The 18909-nt window shown below is 37.6% G+C and overlaps 1 protein-coding gene across 1 annotated transcript in view; it reads left to right on the plus strand.

Moving 5' to 3' along the window:
- CA8 (carbonic anhydrase VIII) overlaps nucleotides 1-18909 on the plus strand; it is a 91044-nt gene that overhangs the window by 53520 nt on the left and 18615 nt on the right. The window contains exons 4-7 of the mRNA XM_012722833.1: nucleotides 3242-3337; nucleotides 6976-7038; nucleotides 9925-9973; nucleotides 10640-10752. Of these exons, the coding sequence (XP_012578287.1) occupies nucleotides 3242-3337; nucleotides 6976-7038; nucleotides 9925-9973; nucleotides 10640-10752 (321 nt within the window). The remainder of the gene's footprint in view (nucleotides 1-3241; nucleotides 3338-6975; nucleotides 7039-9924; nucleotides 9974-10639; nucleotides 10753-18909) is intronic.

Consider the following 18909-nt stretch of genomic DNA (forward strand, 5'->3'; position numbering starts at 1 on the left):
TGTGGCTAGCTTTCAGTGCTGCATCCTAATGTGTTGAACTACCAGGGAGGATCATATTTCTGGTTTTTAAGGCGTATAGTCAGTGGCACTTTGTTATAGTGGTTCTGGCAGATTCATGCAGATGGAGTGGAAAAGACCTTAGGGAGAAGAGCCAGCAAAAACTGAGAATCAACAAAAATGTGATTTGTGTCTGCGGGTTGTATATCTATGTTTTGACTGCTATGTTAGAGCTGATTTCAGAATGTGTCAGAAGTTTGCCTCATACTTCAATTAATTATCTCCTAGTGGTGTAGAAAGGGGCTCTCTAGTGATTTTTAAAAGATCTATTTATTTGTGCATACAGAACTGGAGTACAGGCCAGAGGTGCAGGGGTGGTTAGAGGATTCACCAGAGACAGAGACAGAGTGGGGAGCAGAACAGGCTAATCAACTAAGTACACTGCTGAGGGCGCAGCAGGCAGGTAAAGAGAGGTTTGCTGTGCCATGTGGGTCACCTCTGGGGTGGAGATCAAACTCATGCTGAAGTGGCTTTAGCTTCTTAGTTCTGTGCTTTAACCCACTGTGCCACCAGGGAGGGCCTCTCTAGTGTTTTATTTGATCTTAAAATGAGAGAAAGAGTCTCCAAGAGGAGAGGGTTTCTCACTAAGTATCAGGATGAAATTTTGCTTTTAAAGCTTAGGCTCCTCGTTAACTGGAATGAAAGAATCCCTTCTGCCCTTGAACCTCTTAGTCTCAGAATATTACTTAATACTTTATCAGCAAAATGAATGGCACTTGATAGAGGTTCTCTGCTATTTCCGTTTTGTGTTAATGGTGCTTAGTCGTAGTGCTCTAGTGAACTTCTACCATCATTATCCTTTTTAGTTTGGGTTGGCTAAACTGCCAGCATTTTCCTTAATCTTTCTTAACTTTCTTTTTCTTAAGAAACTGAGAGTATTTTTCCAATTTATAGGAAAATTACAAAGATAGTACAGAAGGTACCCATAAAACCCACACCCCATTTCCCTTAATGTCCTGTGTTAAGAGTTGTTTATTTCTTGCAACTAGGAGGTGAACGTCATTATATCACTGTACCTTTATATAATTCATTTTCCTTTACCTCATGTTCTTTTTCTGTTCCAAGATCTCACCTGTGATACCATGTTCCATTTAGTTCCTATGTCTCCTGAGGGTCCTCTTGGCTGAAACATTTCTCAGGCTTTGCTTCTGGTGATCTCGGCAGTCTTGAAGAGTATTGATCAGGTGTTTTTGGTAGAATGTCCCTCTACTGGAGATTTGCCTGAAGTTTTTCTCATGGAATGACTGGGATTACAGGTTATTGGGAGAAAAACTACAAAGATAAAATGCCATTTTCATCCCAGGATGTCAAGGACACCCACTGTCAGCCTGACTGATGACTGGTGACGTGGATGTGAATTTGCTGATGTTGGCCGTGTCTGACAGGTTGTTCCACTGAAAGTCAGTCTCCCATTCTCATTTTTTGAAATGAAGTCACCATGTATAGCACACACTGAGGAAGTAGGAAACTTCCATGGGTTTTTTTTTTTTTTAATTCAAAGATTTATTTCTTTATTCATACAGAACTGGGGTACAGGCAGAGGTACATGGATGCTGAGAGAATCCATCAGACACAGAGTAGGGAGCAGAACAGGCAGATTGACGAAGCGCCCTGCTGAGAGGAGCAGCAGGCAAGACTGGAGAGGTCTGTCGCCCCATGTGGATCTCCTCCGGGGCTGGGGATTGAATTTGCGGTGAAGTGGCTGCAGCTAGCTTGCAGTGCTGTGTCCTGACCATTGCGCCACCACGGAGGGCCCGAAAACTTCATGTTTTTAAACACCATGTTTTTACATTTATTTTTTGTTTCAAAGAAAAATTCCATAATGTTGCTATGAGAAGTAAGAAAAGTGTTGATTTCAACTTTGTAATTTATCATATAAGATTTCACTTTCTTTGATGGTTTAAGGAAAGCAATCAGTTTTTTTTGTATTTATCTCTGGGACTCCGATGCTATTGTTGCGATGCTATTGTTGCAGCCAGAAATGGGAATATTTTGGCTTCCATTATTAATAGGGAATTGTTTTCTTAAAGGCAGTGACTTGACAGTTCCATTTACTGGGCAGGCATAGTCCAGGTGAGTTGTTTTTGTAGCTTCATTTAGCCCGGGTTTTTCCCTAGGTTACCCTTTGTTACCTGCAGAGGATTCATTACCTCCCTCTAGTGGTCAACTTTATAATTAGAATTCTACTTGGACAAATTCAGCAGTAGGTACATCAAAAGTTGTGGCAATCTCATGATCATTTTCCTTAATATTGTAATATGGATAGCCCTTGTACTATCCTTGTGATTACTCCTACTTAGGTCTTTTTGGATGAGAACTAGTTTTTCACCAAGGCAGTGTTTTAAGGTGGCATGTAATTATAACTTGATTAAAAGCTCAGCAGTGAAGTATTCTCAGCAGGTTTACCTAGCTACAGTTACACTAAAAACCTCAGTGGCTATGTGATTTTAACCTGGGAATTGAATTTGGCTTCTTTCAAGTGTTTTATCAGTAGAGGAGCACGTGCATATTCTAGATAAACTTGAATGCCATGGAGCTTTATGAGGCTAGGAATGAAGGAGTCCTCTAGAGCATTGTTTGTCATCCCATCACAGATAAAATTTTATCTCCGATGCAGGAAATCACCTTTTTTTTTTTTTAGAGCTCTGCATCAGCATTCATTATTTTACTCTGACTTAAGAAACACAACATTCTTTTTATAGGATACTATCTTAGGATATTCTTAGAGAGTTGAACTAATTTATCAGAATTTGAGAGCGGTTTTGTGTTAGTTTTGATGGAAACAATGGGCAACACAGTATTTGATTATTCAGGGACTACTGCTCTGGATAAGTTTGAGTATGTGTGCCCAGGCCTGGAGTTTTGTGCCATTGAGATCCAGAGGGGATGGCATAATGCCACTAAAGCAGTGTGAAATCTGTGTGTCTCTTTAGATATCCCCTGGTTAGGACAAAAGCAGAACTCAGAAGGCAACAATCCATTAAACATAGCTTCTTCTCAGAAATAAGAAGAAAGGAATTCATTCAGGGAATGTGTGTTCAAACAGTAGTTTGTGTTTACATCTGATACTCTTGTTGCTTGTGATACTGTATCGATACAGTTCACTTTGAACAGATACACCATTGTTTTTCTGAACAGAAGTATATTAAGTGATGAGGTGACCTGTCTTTTGTTGCTCCCCCAGCTCCATCTGATACACTGGAACTCTACCCTCTTTGGCAGCATTGATGAAGCTGTGGGGAAGCCGCATGGAATCGCCATCATTGCTTTGTTTGTTCAGGTAAGTATCCTGCTACAGTAGTCATGTTCAGGGATTTTTATTTATTTATTTTTAAAAAGATTTACTTGTGCATACAGAACTGAGGTACAGGCCAGAGGTGCAGGGACAGTGAGAGGATTCACCAGAGACAGAGTAGGGAGCAGAACAGGCAGATCGTCAAAGTACACTGCTGAGGGGAGCAGTGGGCGGGTCAGGAGAGGTCTGCCACGCCATGTGGGTCACCTCGGGGGCAGGCGGGGATTCAACTCATGCTGAAGTGGTTTTAGCTTCTTAGTGCTCTGCTTTAACCCACCCTGCCACCAGGGAGGGCCTGGATTTTCATTTTTAATTCATTTTACAGTATGTGTTTTGTTCTCTCTCAGATTTGTTGCTAAGAGGTGACAGTCAGCACATACACAGAGAACACTGATTATCTGAAAATAGAAAACTTGATTTTTATGGGTCATGAATGAGTAGCTATAATCATTAGTAGAAAATGGTTTATTTACTTATTAGAATTTATCTCTAGAGTGGCATTAAGGGTCTTAAAGAAATGACATAGAAGGTGTCTCCTAGGCAGAGTTTGTTTTATTAATGAAAAAGAATTTCAGAAAATGGTTTTGGACCCTGGTTTACTGTAGAATCCAAAAGAATCAATAATATAATCACATATATTCTTTTAACACTTTGTTTTTAATAATTTTCATTCCAAAAATAATTTATAGAAAATCTGATAAAATAAGACCATTATAGACTGAATGGATTGGTCAATATAAAGTTTAGATCTCAACTCTGTGGTAGGCATCTGTGGTTAGTGCGCAACCAAAAGACATCCTCGAATCCCCATATTGGATGCTATAAAGGAATCTGACCATCTGTATCCACAAAGGCAAAAAAACCCTCTTATTATGGAGAACTTTAAAATAATTAATATATATATATAGAGGAAAGAAAAGAAAGAGTATTAGTGTCCCAATAAAAGGCCCCAGATTATCCATCCCCTTGTAGGTAAATGTCCAGTCAAATAGAGTTGACCCAAAACAGGACTGCTAAGGCCTTAAAGCTTGCCATAAGCCTAAGGTGCCTTCTAAGAGTTGGGGAGATGATGGGAAAAGGGTTTTGAAGCAGGTCCTAGAAAGCCAGAATAGAGGGAGATACCATAACCTAATGGCTGCCATTGTTAGTCTCCCCTTATGTCTCTCACTCACTTTCTTCTTCAGGTGTCCCTGTATGTCTCTCCTCTAAGAATCTCCTTCCAAATAGCCTTTTCTTCCCAGGATTACCAGGTGCAGATTGGGCCACAGGAACAAGGATTTTCCTCTCTCTCTAGAGCCCACCTGCCTTCTGTGTTTTATGACTTCACCTGTTTGCTCAGCTCTTCCTGTCATTAAGTGGGGTCAAGGAATATAGTACCTCTCCTTTTTTGGAGATAGCTCTTGAACACTGTGACCTTGGGGACACTTGAAGCAGTTCATATAGATTAAGAGGTGATGGGAGAGCTTATCAAAGATGCAGATCCCACATCTGAGGGTAGAGTAGAAAATAAGCAAATTGGTTTAGAAGTGGAAAAACATAGATTTGTGTGGGGCTGATACTAGGAGAGATCAATTGGTTGGTTTGTGTTTGAGAGGTAAGAAGTTAATTGGCTTCAGAGTTCCTGGTAGACTGTTGGTACTTAAGGGTTGTGTTGGCACCTTTGCTGCTGGATTCAGGATTTGAGAGTGCAGAGTAGCATCCAAACTTGGGTTTTGGTGATTGTTGCCACTTTATACAGAAACTTCACAAAGGAGAGAAGGGAAGAGATTGCAAATCCAATGCTATGCTATATTGATTGAGTGAACCCAATCTCTGGGTATAGGACCAAAGCAGCAATAGTTTTGTAAAACTCCAGTATGTAGCTAAGTCTGAGAACCACTGTACTGTTCTGGTACCTTTCACACTCTAGTGAAAATTAACATTACCTTGAGAGTTTGTTAGTAAGAAATAAAGGGCTGGAATTTGTTACATGGCATAAAGCTTTTTCCCATAATGTAAAGAATCTTTATAGGTAGTAGACAGTACTAACACTTAAATTCTACTCTGTGAAAAATCCGTATTTGGTAATGTTTGGCATGCTGGATAAGAATGATAGTGGGCGGTATTAATTGAATTACAATACACTGTATTGTAAGTTCTAAGTTCTTTGTTGATTTAATCTTATCATTAGCCCTATCACTTTTATCCTACCCACCATATAAATGTGGAAGCCAAAAAACATAGAGGTTAAATAAACTTGCTCAAGGCAAAAAATGAGTCAAGATTGGAACTCAGGAAGCCAACATTAAGTGACCTTGCTCCTGAACCTCTAAATTATGTGGCCTTACAACACTCAGATATGTATCTTCCAAAGGTTATATTCTGACAGGAGGTACATGAAATGAACACAGACTCCAGCTATAGGTGCAGGCATCCATCCATGGCTTAACATCATGGTTAAGAACAAAGAAAGGCCCATTTCCTTTGAAGATTTGGTGATGGCTTCTTTCTGAAGGTTTGGGCTTTTTCACTTAGGAGTAAATTCACCTTAGGTAATTCTTACTTCAGAGAATTCCTTTTTAGTATTTACAACCTATCTCAGGAATCCTAAACCCTTGAAAAATAGGTCAATCTTGATTATTTTTAACATTTTGACTTTAAATTGTGTAAGTTTCTTGTCTCTTTTTCCTCTTTGATGCCCTTTCACCAGCATATTTTACAGTTGGTTCACAGGGAGAGGGAGAGAAAATGTGACATATTGGCAGCATTCTATCTAGCTCTTTAGAGGTCATCTCCAAAAAATTTATGTGGAGGACATAAAGCAAATGATACCAGGGTTGTAAATTATCTCTACTATTATTATCCTCTACAAGCATGTAGAACATTTTCATTGTAACTTGGTTGAAAAATGGAAATCAGATTATACTTATAAGTTTAAAAGTTAATGTCAAGAATACTTAATATCAGATTACTTTTCAATGTCAAATCTTTCAGAGCATTTTATAAACTACATAATGACATGTAATTTTAAAATAGAAAACTATGAACAGCATATTTTTAAGAACAAACATTAGCTTTATGTACAGTCATAAGTAAGGAATATTCTGACCTTGGAGACAGATATGAACACACATGCCACTTTTCTATGTTAATAAAGTTTTAACATAAATAATGCCTTCATAACAATGATCCAGGAATTCTAAATGTAAAATTTGAAAGATGTAAAATTTGGGCAAGTGATCGTAATTTAAATTCAACAATATCCTTGAAATGCTTGTACTGCAGTTTTACTGTATTATTTGCTACTTCTACAGTAGGTGATACCTATACACAGCAAGATGAATTTAGAATGAATTCTTAGAAATGTCTTAGAAGATACATAATACTTTATAGTACTAGCTTCTGTTGTAACTTCATTTGATTTTAGTTGATACTGACTTTTTAATAATAACTAATAAAAAGGTCATTTAATTATTCAAGGACAATCAGGTAAACTGTTCTGCTACCTACTGTTTCCAGTGAGTCTTCTCACTCCCCGCACCTCAGGTCTATATCCCAAGTCTTGTGTGCATAAAAAAAAAAAAAGAAATCTTTTAAAAAACCTAAGTATTTAAAAATTTGTGTCTGTGGTTTATATATTTCAGATAGGAAAAGAGCATGTGGGCCTAAAAGCTGTGACTGAAATTCTCCAGGATATACAGTATAAGGTAAGTTATTATTTAAAAGAGAATGAAAGTAGTGGCTCTGTAAGACATCCTTACAACTACCCTCAGGCTCAATGATTAGCTAAAAGTGTTAACAGGCAACACCAGGAATAAAAAGGGATCCTAAGTGCTCTCCTGCATACTTAATTAAGAAGTCAGGACTAGACTGAAAAGCAGCCATATGGATAAAGTTATTAAAAAAGTTTATGTACAAGGGGGAATGAGAAGAGGGAAAACAGAGAGAGATTAATTGACCAATATGTGGTACTGGTAACATCATGTGAGCTGATCCCGAGGTACAAGCTGAAAGCAAGAGAAGGCAAACCCACGTGCATTCAGTTTTATACCAAACATGGCTGTTCAATTCCACCCGTAGTGCCTGGCAAACCCCTTCCTCCCCCACCCCTTTAGGAAGTCAGATGGCATTTTAGAAGTTGTAGTCCTCAGTGCCTGGATCTCTTTGGCATGGAGGTGGGGGTGGAGGTCATAAAATATCAATGGTGGCATTCACTAGGATAGAATGTTCCTACAACTGAACCAAGTTTCTAGGTGTCTCTTTAAAGGAGAGTCAGGGGGAAGGTACTTCATTTTCTCAGCAGTACAAAGTATTACCAACCAGGGCTGTTCATGTGAGCCTGGTGTCCAGGGATTTCATTAGGAATCAGTTACATAAGGAGATAGTGTTTGTGACTGGCCTTCGCTAATCTGACTCCTGCTTCAAGCTACCTCTTGTTCCTTTTGACTCTGCCTCTTCTCCCACAGTCCCAAAGTCCCAGCAAAACCACGCTTTTATCATAAATCATATTGTCAAGATAAACTTCTCTGGTCAAACGAGTCTAGCAGGGCTCAAGGCCTGAGACATACAAAAACACTCTTATCAGGCAGATTGTTCCAGAGGGTTAGAGGTTACCACCCAGGAATCAACCAAGGCCAATCTTGAAGACAGGTCTTTCTTGGGGATGTGTAGGATTTGAACAACTCAGAACTGCTGAGTTGAACTTTATACCTATTGTTTATGAGAAAGTTGTGAAAATGAAACAGATAAAAATTATGACAACCATTCTTCAAGATATTTATTGTAAAAAAACAAACAAACAAAATACACATAAGATAATATCCCAGAGAAGATGATCTAGATTGATATGACCATATGATTGTATGATTCAGCTCAGCATTGCTAGGAAACTAAGTTCTGTTATAAAACAGTACCTTTTAGGCTAACATTGAAGCAACTGAATCAGAATGGCCTTGAGGGGCAGTAATTTAGTCCTGTATGGCAATTGGCAATATATAAAAAAAAATCCTATGCCTCAAGACTAAAAGCAATCTGGCAATGAAGGCCAATTAGGTTTATATATGCACAAGCCAGGGCTTCTTGAACCAAGCAAGAACCTCTGCTGAAGATCTCCTGAGTAGGCTCAGAATGAACCCAGCTACTAAGAGAAAGCACAATCTGGTAAAAGAAGTTAGCAGAAGGGGACCAGGGACACACTTTGACTCACATTTGACCAATAGGATGGGTTGAAAATTTTTACTTTGTTTCCTCAGTTAATATATTAGAGACTATGGAATATAAGAGGGTAGTAGGGGGCAAATAAGCTGGATTCATTTAAAAAAATCATTTTTTGAAGAAATTCTAGCTTATTTTTAAAAAATTTGTTAAAGATTCATTTATTTATGCATATAAGAACTGGGGTACAGGCCAGAAGTGCAGGGGATGAGAGTAGTTACAGAAAATAGAGTGGGAGTAGAACAGGCAGATCAACAAAGTACACTGCTGAGGGGAGCAGCAGGCGAGGAAGGAGAGGTCCGCTGTGCTATGGTGGGTCAGCTCCCTGGCCAGGAATCAAACGAGAGCTGAAGCCACTCCGGCTTGTTTCCTAGAGCTGCGCTTTAATCCACTGGGCCACCAGGGAGGGCCCTTATTTCATTTTTGCTATAACATTGTTTTACATCATTATTTGTGCATTAGAAGGCGCTCCCCCTTTGTTATCACACTGCACAACAAGACTGCCGTAGCCCACCAGCACAAGCCATTGCGGCCCCTCCCTGCCTTTCCCTTGTTCCTCCTCCTCCCTTACTTCTGTGGTAGCCTCAGTCTATAGTCAAATAGTCCCTAGGAGGAGAAATTGTGCATGGACGTTCCCTGTTATATCTGCATTAATAGACCCTTACATGAGATATTCAGCTATCATGATAGATTGGTCTGCCTCTAGGACTTGAGCAACTGGCATTGCACTATTAAAATAGTGATCATAAGTGTGAATCACTGAGTAAGGGTACCAGTATTTCCCTTGAAATCAAAATCTAGTTTGATTAGTGTTGAATGACATTGAATGTCTTCTTTTGAGTGTCAGGTCTCTTTTCTCTGGAGAAGAAGAACATCTAGAATAGATCCTATAGCTGAGTTACCAAATCTACATGGTATAAAACAAGGAATTGGGAAGCAGGTTATAAAGCAAGAAGGTTAGGAGCTGAGCTCAAAGCAGCAGAAGGAAGTCATTGGAAGGGTTTCGGTATTTTACACCAGGGTCCAGTTCTCTGGTTGTGTGAATGTGTTAACTGAAAAGGAAAAGTGGGAGTCAGAAAAGTAGCTGTCATGGGACAAAAAGGCGGTTGGCAGACAGCTGTTGCATTTCACACCAGGAACTATGAGAAAAAATGAACTGTAGTAACAAAGAAAAAAGCCATAGACTCAGAGAAGGAGAACTTTGTTGGAATTAACACACTTTTGCTACAATAAAAGACAGAGGATACAGTTCTATGAGGGTTTCATGATGTCATTCAAGAAAGACTTTTGTGTGGATTTGTGGCACTAATACATTTTTAATTCATTGATGCAATTTGGAACTTGTATGTTAAGATGAAGTAATTCTTTTTCTTTTTCAGGGGAAGTCCAAAACAATACCTTGCTTTAATCCTAACACTTTATTACCAGGTAAGAGATCATCTGATAGCATGAAATGAACTGTGTATATAACTGGACTATTTTATATATGTATATATAATTCCATCGAATCATAATATGATTATGATATTTTTCTATGGAGGAATAAAGGAGGTAGCTAGAATGGAATGCTTGAAAAAAGAGGTATTGAAGCTAGACTACTTGAATTTGAATACTGGTTCTGCAAATTATTAGCTGAGTGACCTTAGGCAAATTATATAACCCTCTCTGATCAGTTTCGCCATCTGAAAAATTAGGGCTGCTAATAGGACTCAATGAGGGTTAAATGAGTTCATGTAAAGTGCTTAATAACTCACATGTTTAAGTCAATAAACATTAGGTAAGAATAAGTCGGGTTACTCCTCCATTAAATAAATAAAAAAAATCTTGTGTGTACTCCTTATTAACTATCTTGATTTGCATTTTTATAGTGATGCATTGATAGAAATCACTACAAATAGAAGATTAATCATGTTTTCCACTGATTATTTTCTCCATGATGTTAGCTTAGGAATACATATGTGAGACTTTAGTTAAAAAAGACATTAGTATGATATCATTGTTGGGACACATTGTAATTATGAAAATAATTGCTGGAACACTCTAACTTTTGTTAATTAACTTGTCTTTCTGTGCCATGTCCCTGTGGTTGCACAGATCCTCTGCTTCGGGATTACTGGGTGTATGAAGGCTCTCTTACCATTCCACCTTGCAGTGAAGGTGTTACCTGGATATTATTCCGATATCCTTTAACCATATCCCAGCTACAGGTGCGTACAATACATTAAATATTTCTGTGTGAAGTTCTGAATTAAAGGTTAAAATGTTGTTTCTAAAAAAGGCAAGTGTCTGTTTTATGTTTATGTAACTTCCTTTAGTTCAGCCACATTTTTTCAGATGAAAGTTAAATGTCATGAAGCAGTGAAAAACAATTGAAAGGTCAAGCTAGCCTGAACAAAATCCATTTATCGTTTAGGATCTGTATTTTAGGAGTTTGTTTTTACGGAGTAAGTTGAAGTCACTGAAACAGCTGACTTTTGAGTAGTCTTGATATTCCTTTTTGTGGGTGTTTCCAGGCACACAGAGGAAAAACGTCTCAAATATAAAGTAAGAACACTGGTTATTTCTGTAAGTCACATGTGGGCTTTGTAATTCTTGGCTTACACAAGAAGATTCTGTATGGAAAGAGGTGAAGAGTCTAAAGACAATGGTTTGGAAATTTCTGGACTTTTGGTCACTTCCCTCACACCTTGTTCTCTGTATCAGTGCTCTAAATGCTAGTACTTGTTATATGGGGGCACTGAGGTGAATTGTCGCTGGAATGTTAGTTGTTGGAGCATGAGGTGACATCATTCTGATGTGTTTAAACAATGATTTTGATATTATTACAAGAAAGGTACTGCAAATGTCTCCTGTACTCTGGGGATCCTTCTAAGGAATTTATTCTAGAAGGCAGTATTTTCTCTTCATAATCAACCTTAAAACACTTGGACAAAACTCTAAATAAACCACGTTTCCGTTTTTCAAGCTTTTACTATACCCTTTATCATTTTACAAGAAGTTTAAGTTTACTAACTACCTAGTAAAAACCTTCTTTTGTTTGTCTGTAAATCTTTTAACTCCTATTTCAACATTTAACAGTTTTCTCTCCTTTTTCTAAGGATTAGTTTTAAATATTCCCTACTTAGCTTCTCCATCCTTTCATTGTTTCATAAACCTTGATCATATTACCTTTGGGCCTTCATATTTTTAATATAGCAAATCTGAATTGCTTTATTTGTTCATTCATCTGTTTGTTCTTGTAAGAAACTATTCTCAAGTGCCAGCTGGGTAGAGAGGATGCAGAGATTAAAGCACTGTCTTCACCCTCAAAAAGTTCACCATAGAGTTGGGAAGATAGGCTATTGTTCAGCTATGTTAAGACAAGAAAGGTACTCCAGAGACACATAGGGAAGAAGCCACCCAGACTGGAGGGGCAAGGGTGATCCAAAGAATCATTCTGAAAAATATTGGGAGTTAGGGTAGTGAAGGAGAAGGTGGAGAAATGAGAAATCTAATGAATTTAATGTTAAGGATACAGATTTAGACTAAATGGGTAGACTGGTGAGTGCACAGAATGTAAGGCATTGCTTTTTACCATAGCAGGGAATTAAAAACGAAGAGTGTTCTTTGTGTAGAATGTTACGACTTTATGGTTGTAAACACTAAGATTTGCAAATGCTTTTGATACATGCAGGAAAGGGTATAGTGGTGATTGAAGTGGTGCAGAGGATTTGGGGAGTAGCTACAGGTAAGGAACATGTGCATTAGAAGAGTTGTCCCTGGGGAATGTAAAAAGTGGGACAAGTCAGAGATAAATGTGATCTCTAGAACTCAAGGGAAGTGTGAGACTCAAGATGAAGGGAGTAAAGAGAGGAAGAGTTTCAGATTCGGCACAGACAGTAAGTAAAGGGCTGCAAAGTGGTTATGGAATTTAGCCACAAGGAAAGGTCTCAGGCTTAGCAATAAAGTAGAAGCAACTAAGGGCCTCTGGTCACATTCACATTCACATTCATGTATCATTACTTTAGGGGTAATTTCCTAAATATAGAACAAAGCTTTCAGTGAAAAAAATTTTCTCAATGACCACAATACATTTATTTATTAAAAGCCGGGATTAACCTTGTTGAGCCACACAAAAGACAATTCTGAATGCCACTTAGAATTCTAAGTATTTTCTTGCTAGCAAGGCATTGCAGATGTTAATGTTGAACTAGATTGTGAATGTTTACTGATGTTCTGTAAACATGAACTCTAATGTTTACCAGTGTTAGCCTAAAATCCAGAGGCAAGTCATTGTATCTTTAAGTATGACTAGTTTCAAAGGGGACTTTGATTTGTATAGTCTTTCTGAAGGAGCCCTTGACAAATTCTTAGCCTCACTCACTAAGTCATGTTCCTTGATTACTGGGAAATAAGCTGTCTTTTCCTAAAGGGAATCCCAAAACTGTAGGGATCTTTACTGAAAGTTGTAATCCCAGCTACCATTGACTTTTCAATTAGCTGTAGTAAAAAGATTAAGATGCTATTAACACATAACTCCATAATAGCATCTGTTCAGAGGGCAGAGAAGTTAATGTACACACACACACACACACACACACACACACACATGCTTAGGCATATGTTGTCATGTAGTTTCAGAGAAAAAAAAAACATAGAAGGTCCATAGAGGGCAATAAAAATGAGGGTAAGTAAGGGGAAAAGATGAGATTTTACAATCTAGACCAGCAGTTAAAGAGGAAGAGAAAAGGGAGGAGAGGATACAAGGAGAGGAAGACAGATGAGTAAATTAACAAAAAGAACTGCTGCCTCTCTACATAGCTGATTATATTGAGAATTTTGAAATTTTGATTGAAGAAATAAGTTTCCTCCTATACCATAGGATTAATGTGTATAATTAAGCTGCTGGATAATATGGGAACAATTGGTATCTGAAACACATCAGCTGCCATGGGATAATGGCATCTGTGCCAGCATCAATAAAAGCTCTAAATCATGTCTTTCCTATGACATGCACAGCAGCTGGATTCAAGGAATAGTATCTTCTACTGAAATGTGGTGTTAAACCTATTGTGAACCATTTACAACTCTCTGAGTACTGTAAACTCTCGAATATGTACTGGAAGACCCTGCTTATTTGAATTTTTCTTATTATTTCTGGTTAGTATACTATATCTTAGTAGAAAATATGACCAATCTGAGTGAATGTAATTTTATTTTGTTTGTTGTTTCTGTAACTGTTACTTTAAGATAAACAGTGGTGTGAGCGTTAGGAAGTGAAAATTAATTTATTTGTCAGCTGGATTGTTATATTTGAATATGAGATTCCAAGAACAGAATAAAACTCCCCAATTTTATCAAGTCTGACAAGAGAAATTTTAAGAAATATTCTGATTTTCCAGTTCCCAAATGTGAACATGATTCAGAATTGATAAAATGTGGTATTTGATATAGTGGTATATGTACAAATACATGTGCACACACATAGCATGAACACAAGAGAAATAGATTGGTCATTAAGTTTTACTTTCTTTTATACTTCTGTTTCTTAATTATTTTCTCAAATTGCATTTTCCCCCTTTTTCTTTCAACTTCAGGGAGTACTAGTGAAACAAAGGAATGTAAATATATTTATGTTTTTCATTGTCTGGATATAGAACTCTGAAAGCCATTTTTTATTTTTTCTTTTGTTTTCATTAAAAATTTTTCTTAGTTTTGCCTTTTCTTCTTCCTTTCTGTTCCATGATTTTCCACGTGTTGAAAAATTGGGCTCTGATGGTGCCACCAGCCCAGCTGTCCATGTGGGACACCTGGGGTCTGGACTCACCCCTGGTTCTCAGTGGCTGAGAAAGTCTGATCAGAGGACTCAGCAGAGGCTTTTCTTTGTTTGTGAGCCATAGGAGACCTGAGGGGCTGTTAATATAAAGACCAAATACATATCATGATTATTTTTGAAAATGATTTCAAATGATCTGGAACATTTGTGATACATTTTTTCTGTATCTGCGATTCTCAAACTTGAGTGTACTGCAGTATCTCCTATGGGCTTGTTAAAATCCTCATTGCCCCTAGAATAAATCCCACTTGGTCGTGGTCTATTATCCTTTTGATGCATTGTTGGATTCTATGGATTTTATTGAGGATTTTTTCATCAGTGTTGATTAGGGAGATTAGATTTTTGTGTGTGTGTTGTTTTTGTTTGGTTTTGGTATTAGTGTACTGTTGGCTTCATAAAATGCATTTGGTAGTATTCCTTCTTTCTCAGTTTTTTTGAAAGAATTTGCATAGGATAGAGTTGGAAGGGAAATGCTCAGTGAAATAAGCCAGAAGAGAACATAATATGTGAATACTGATTTTAGCATGTTATTTTTTCCTTTTTAACATGAACACAGATAAGATGTAGGTCACAATAAACCTGTTACAGGGTGTGCATAGGAACTTGGGATCTTCTTGAAACAGTGTCAAGTTGAAGTTCTTGAAACAGTGTCAAGTCCCTTTAAATACATTTCAACAAAAGAAGTTTTAAAGCTGACCTTTGTTAATTTTCTTTAAAATCAACAAAATGCTAAAAAAGTGTTAAATGGTTTAACACTTTTATTGTTTATATATATTTTTAACATTATTTTTCATTCTTATACAATGTATGCTTTATCATGTAAGTTATCATCCCCTTGAAATTCCCACCATCAGTTCACCCATGAACGATCACTGAAGGGGTGCTTTTCTCACCCCTGTTTTAACCCATTTTCTTCCCTCTCTGCAGAATGTCTCTGGTTTATAGTTGACTGTTGATTTTGATGTTTATTTTTTAATAATTACTCCCCCACCCCCATTCCTTACTTGGTTCCCCTACATTCTTCTATATCTAAAACCATCTGGTATTTTTCTTTTCTGGATTATTTCATTGAGGATGATCCCTTCCAGCTCTATACATGTTTATGGCATAAGTTTATCTTTTTTGACTGCTGAGCAATATTCCATTCTGTATATATACCACATCTTCTTGATCCAGTCATCTATTTTGGGGTATTTGGGTTGTTTTCCATAGCTTACCTATTGCAAATAGTGCTACAATAAATTTAGGGGTGCAGGTGTCCTTTTGAATTAATGTTTTTGTGTTCCTCGGGTAGATAGATACCTAGGAGTGGAATTCCTGGATCATATGGCATGTCCATTTTTAGCAGTTTGAGGAACCTCCACACAACTTTTCATAGTGGTTAGACTAGTTTGTATTCCCACCAGCAATGTAGGAAAGTTCCTTTATCTCTGCATCCTTGCCAACATTTGTTGCTAGTTTTTTTTTTTTTTTTAATATGTACCATTCTTACTGGTGTAGATTTATCTCATTGTGGTTTTGATTTGCATTTTCCTGATTACTATTGATTTTTTCATATGCCTGTTGGCTACATGCATTTCCTCTCTGGAGAAGGATCTTTTTAGCTCTCCTGCCCATTTTTTGACTAGGTGGTTTACTTTGTTTTTATTGAGTTTTATCATAAAGCTGACCTTTGAATGAATAATCTAGTTCATGATTCTGTGAGGGTTGGGCTGAACCCAGTGTCCATCCAAAGTTAATGCCTTCAGAAAAATAATGATTTGTCATTGAATTGTTTTACCTCTGGCCCCTCTCTCTTTCAAATTGGTTAAAAAACAGTACCATCAGTAAGCAGAGTAGCATTAAAAATCAATACAATTACATGCCCTGAGATAATGTGATATAGTCTCTGTACTGCCTTGACATTTGACTTTTTTTGAAGACTTTTATCCAGAAATATTATTCTGCCCATTTCTCACTGTCTCTCTTTTCCATGTGGCTTATTGCAGGCTGTACTTGAAACCATTTGAAGTGAGTGAAGGGTTTTGAGGGGTAGTTACTTCAGAAAAATTGGCATTTCAAAAAGATGTGTTTTTCCCTCAATCTCTGTTGATGTTTGAAGTCTTCAAAGTGTTGCTATGATCAGAGAAAAACATTTCAAGTGAAATGGTTCTCTCCAAAAATGTGGTGATTTGAGACAGACTGGCTGTCGATTTACATCATCTTTTCTAGAAGAATCTGTTTTTATAGAATGTGCTCCACTGAGATGGGGGGCTTGAAAGATTTGTTTTCAATGCAGAATATGTAACTATAAATTAATTTAGTTTTAAGAATTATTCAAAATACATAAAAATGAAGTATTTCTTAAAATATGTTTAGATTGTAATGTTTTAGTTTATAACTCATAAGTGATCCAGTTGGAGATTCTAATTGTAGCTGTTACATACAAATACATGGGAAGTGAATGCTAGGGGACATGACTCTCTCTCTTTTTTTTAATATTTACTTTTATTTATTTATCTACCTACCTACCTACCTACCTATATATTTATTTATGAATATAAGAACTGGGGTCTAGGCCAGAGGTGTGTGTGCGGACAGGATGGTGAGAGGATTTATCAGAGACAGAGTTGGGAGCAGAATAAGCAGATCTACTGAAACACTGCTGAAGGGAGCAGCAGATGAGACAGGAGAGGTCTGCTGCGCCATGTGTGTCAGCTTCCTGGCCGGGGATCAAACTCATGCTGCAGTGGCTGGCGATAGCTTGATAGCACTGAGACTCTAACCCCTGTCTCACTAAGGAGGCCCTCACTCTCTGTTTTCTCTGTCAATTAGTTTATTATTTCAAGTCTACCTTTTTTATATAAACTTGTAGCAAAGCAAGGGAAGGAGGAGCACAAGGCACTCTAGTGATGGGTCATGGGTGTTGTGGTGGTGGGAGAACTGTTATAGGGACTACACTTGAGGGGAGAAATAAAATCCTGTTGAAAACTAACAAAGATGTAAGAAAATTTAAAAAATAGTAAATTTATATAAGTTGGCAGTCATGTTTGGAAAATTGATCAAGTCACTCAAACAAAAAAATTGTAGCTAAATATATATCTCAAAAAATCTTAATGGTTTGACTTCAAAGTTGTGGTAGTATTTCTTTGAGCTTGGAATCATGCTAAGTGATTTTCATGAACTATGTTATTTACTTCTTACACCATTCTTTTGACTACTGCTATTGTCATCTCTGTTGCACACATAGGGAAGCTAAAGTGTAAAGAGATGACGTAGTTTGGGTCTTAGATGGTGGAGCCAGGAAGCAAGCTCGTTCCTGGATGCAAAACGCATGACCTTCTTCATATTTATATATTTGTATTTGGAAAAAGCATGGGGTTCTGATTGACCGAGTATTTTGAACTTCATCCTTAGGAAATCTAAGTAAGCTTACATTTCACAAATACAGGGAATTATGCAGGCTTGTCTCTAGAAATTTTTCAGATTCAGCAAATAATAGGTGCTTCCCATTCTGGTCACTGAGTCCTAAGAATGTGAGAAAGTCTAATAAAAAAAATACTATGTAGATTAAACAGCTAACTGAACAGCTACTAGTTTGTGTAATTAACATTTCTTTATAAATGCTGAATGTAGATATGAGATATATATATATATATATAAATCACTGTTGTACCAGGCTTAACCCAGCTGCAGAAATCAAGAGAATATTTGGAGATACGGAAAAATAAAACCTTGGGTCCGATTTCTAACCTGAATTGTAACCTAACAAATCATTTAATTTCCGCCCCCTCAGCTCTATTTCCTATTATGTATATAAGTAGACTGAATTAAAATCCAACTTTTTTGGAATCAGGGAACCTTTTCTTAGGAAAATACACAAATAAAATTTTACATGTTTTTCAGGGGGTTCATGGGCACCCTAATATCTCTAGGATTTCTTGGGGGGAGGAGTGGCTGGGAAGCCCCCTTTCCTGCCTGCCTGACTTCTGCCAGCCTCCCTGCCTGGTGTACCTGGCTTCCTGAGGAAGCATTAAAGCCTGACCAATCCACTGAGGGCTCTGGGACTCTCCTTTATCTGTCTGCCCAGATCCATAGAGACTGCCCTTGCCTGCTGACACTACAGCATTAAAATGAAATAAGCAACCAAAAGTTTTCTCAGTAAATCAAATACTAAAGGGGAACAAGCCTGTCTCTAACTTTAATTGATGAATAGAGGGTCATGTCTGGTTGGCTGCATTCCTAAGTGCTGCAGATATGGCCAAAATTCCAGCAGTGTGGCTGGTGGAAAGGTTTCTCGGGAGCTTCTGTAGGAGCCTCTGCACCAGAAGAAGCCATCAGAGACGCCATCAGCCCTGGAGAAGCCACGTAAGAGAGGAGGTGAGCTTAAATATTGACATTTCTAAGGGAAGAATTTGAGTGTAAACGTTTGGAAAATCGGAGGCAATGTTTGAACTTCTGCTTTTCAAAGGGTGACATAAGCAGCAGTCTTTTGATGGGGCAAATCTCCACCTAACAAATTTGATATCAAATGTTAGCATATACTAACACCAAAGTTCAGTAATTAAAT

This window comes from Condylura cristata, unplaced genomic scaffold, assembly GCF_000260355.1.
Source record: "Condylura cristata isolate star-nosed mole 26May11 unplaced genomic scaffold, ConCri1.0 scaffold00009, whole genome shotgun sequence".
Taxonomy (NCBI): Eukaryota; Metazoa; Chordata; class Mammalia; order Eulipotyphla; family Talpidae; genus Condylura; species Condylura cristata.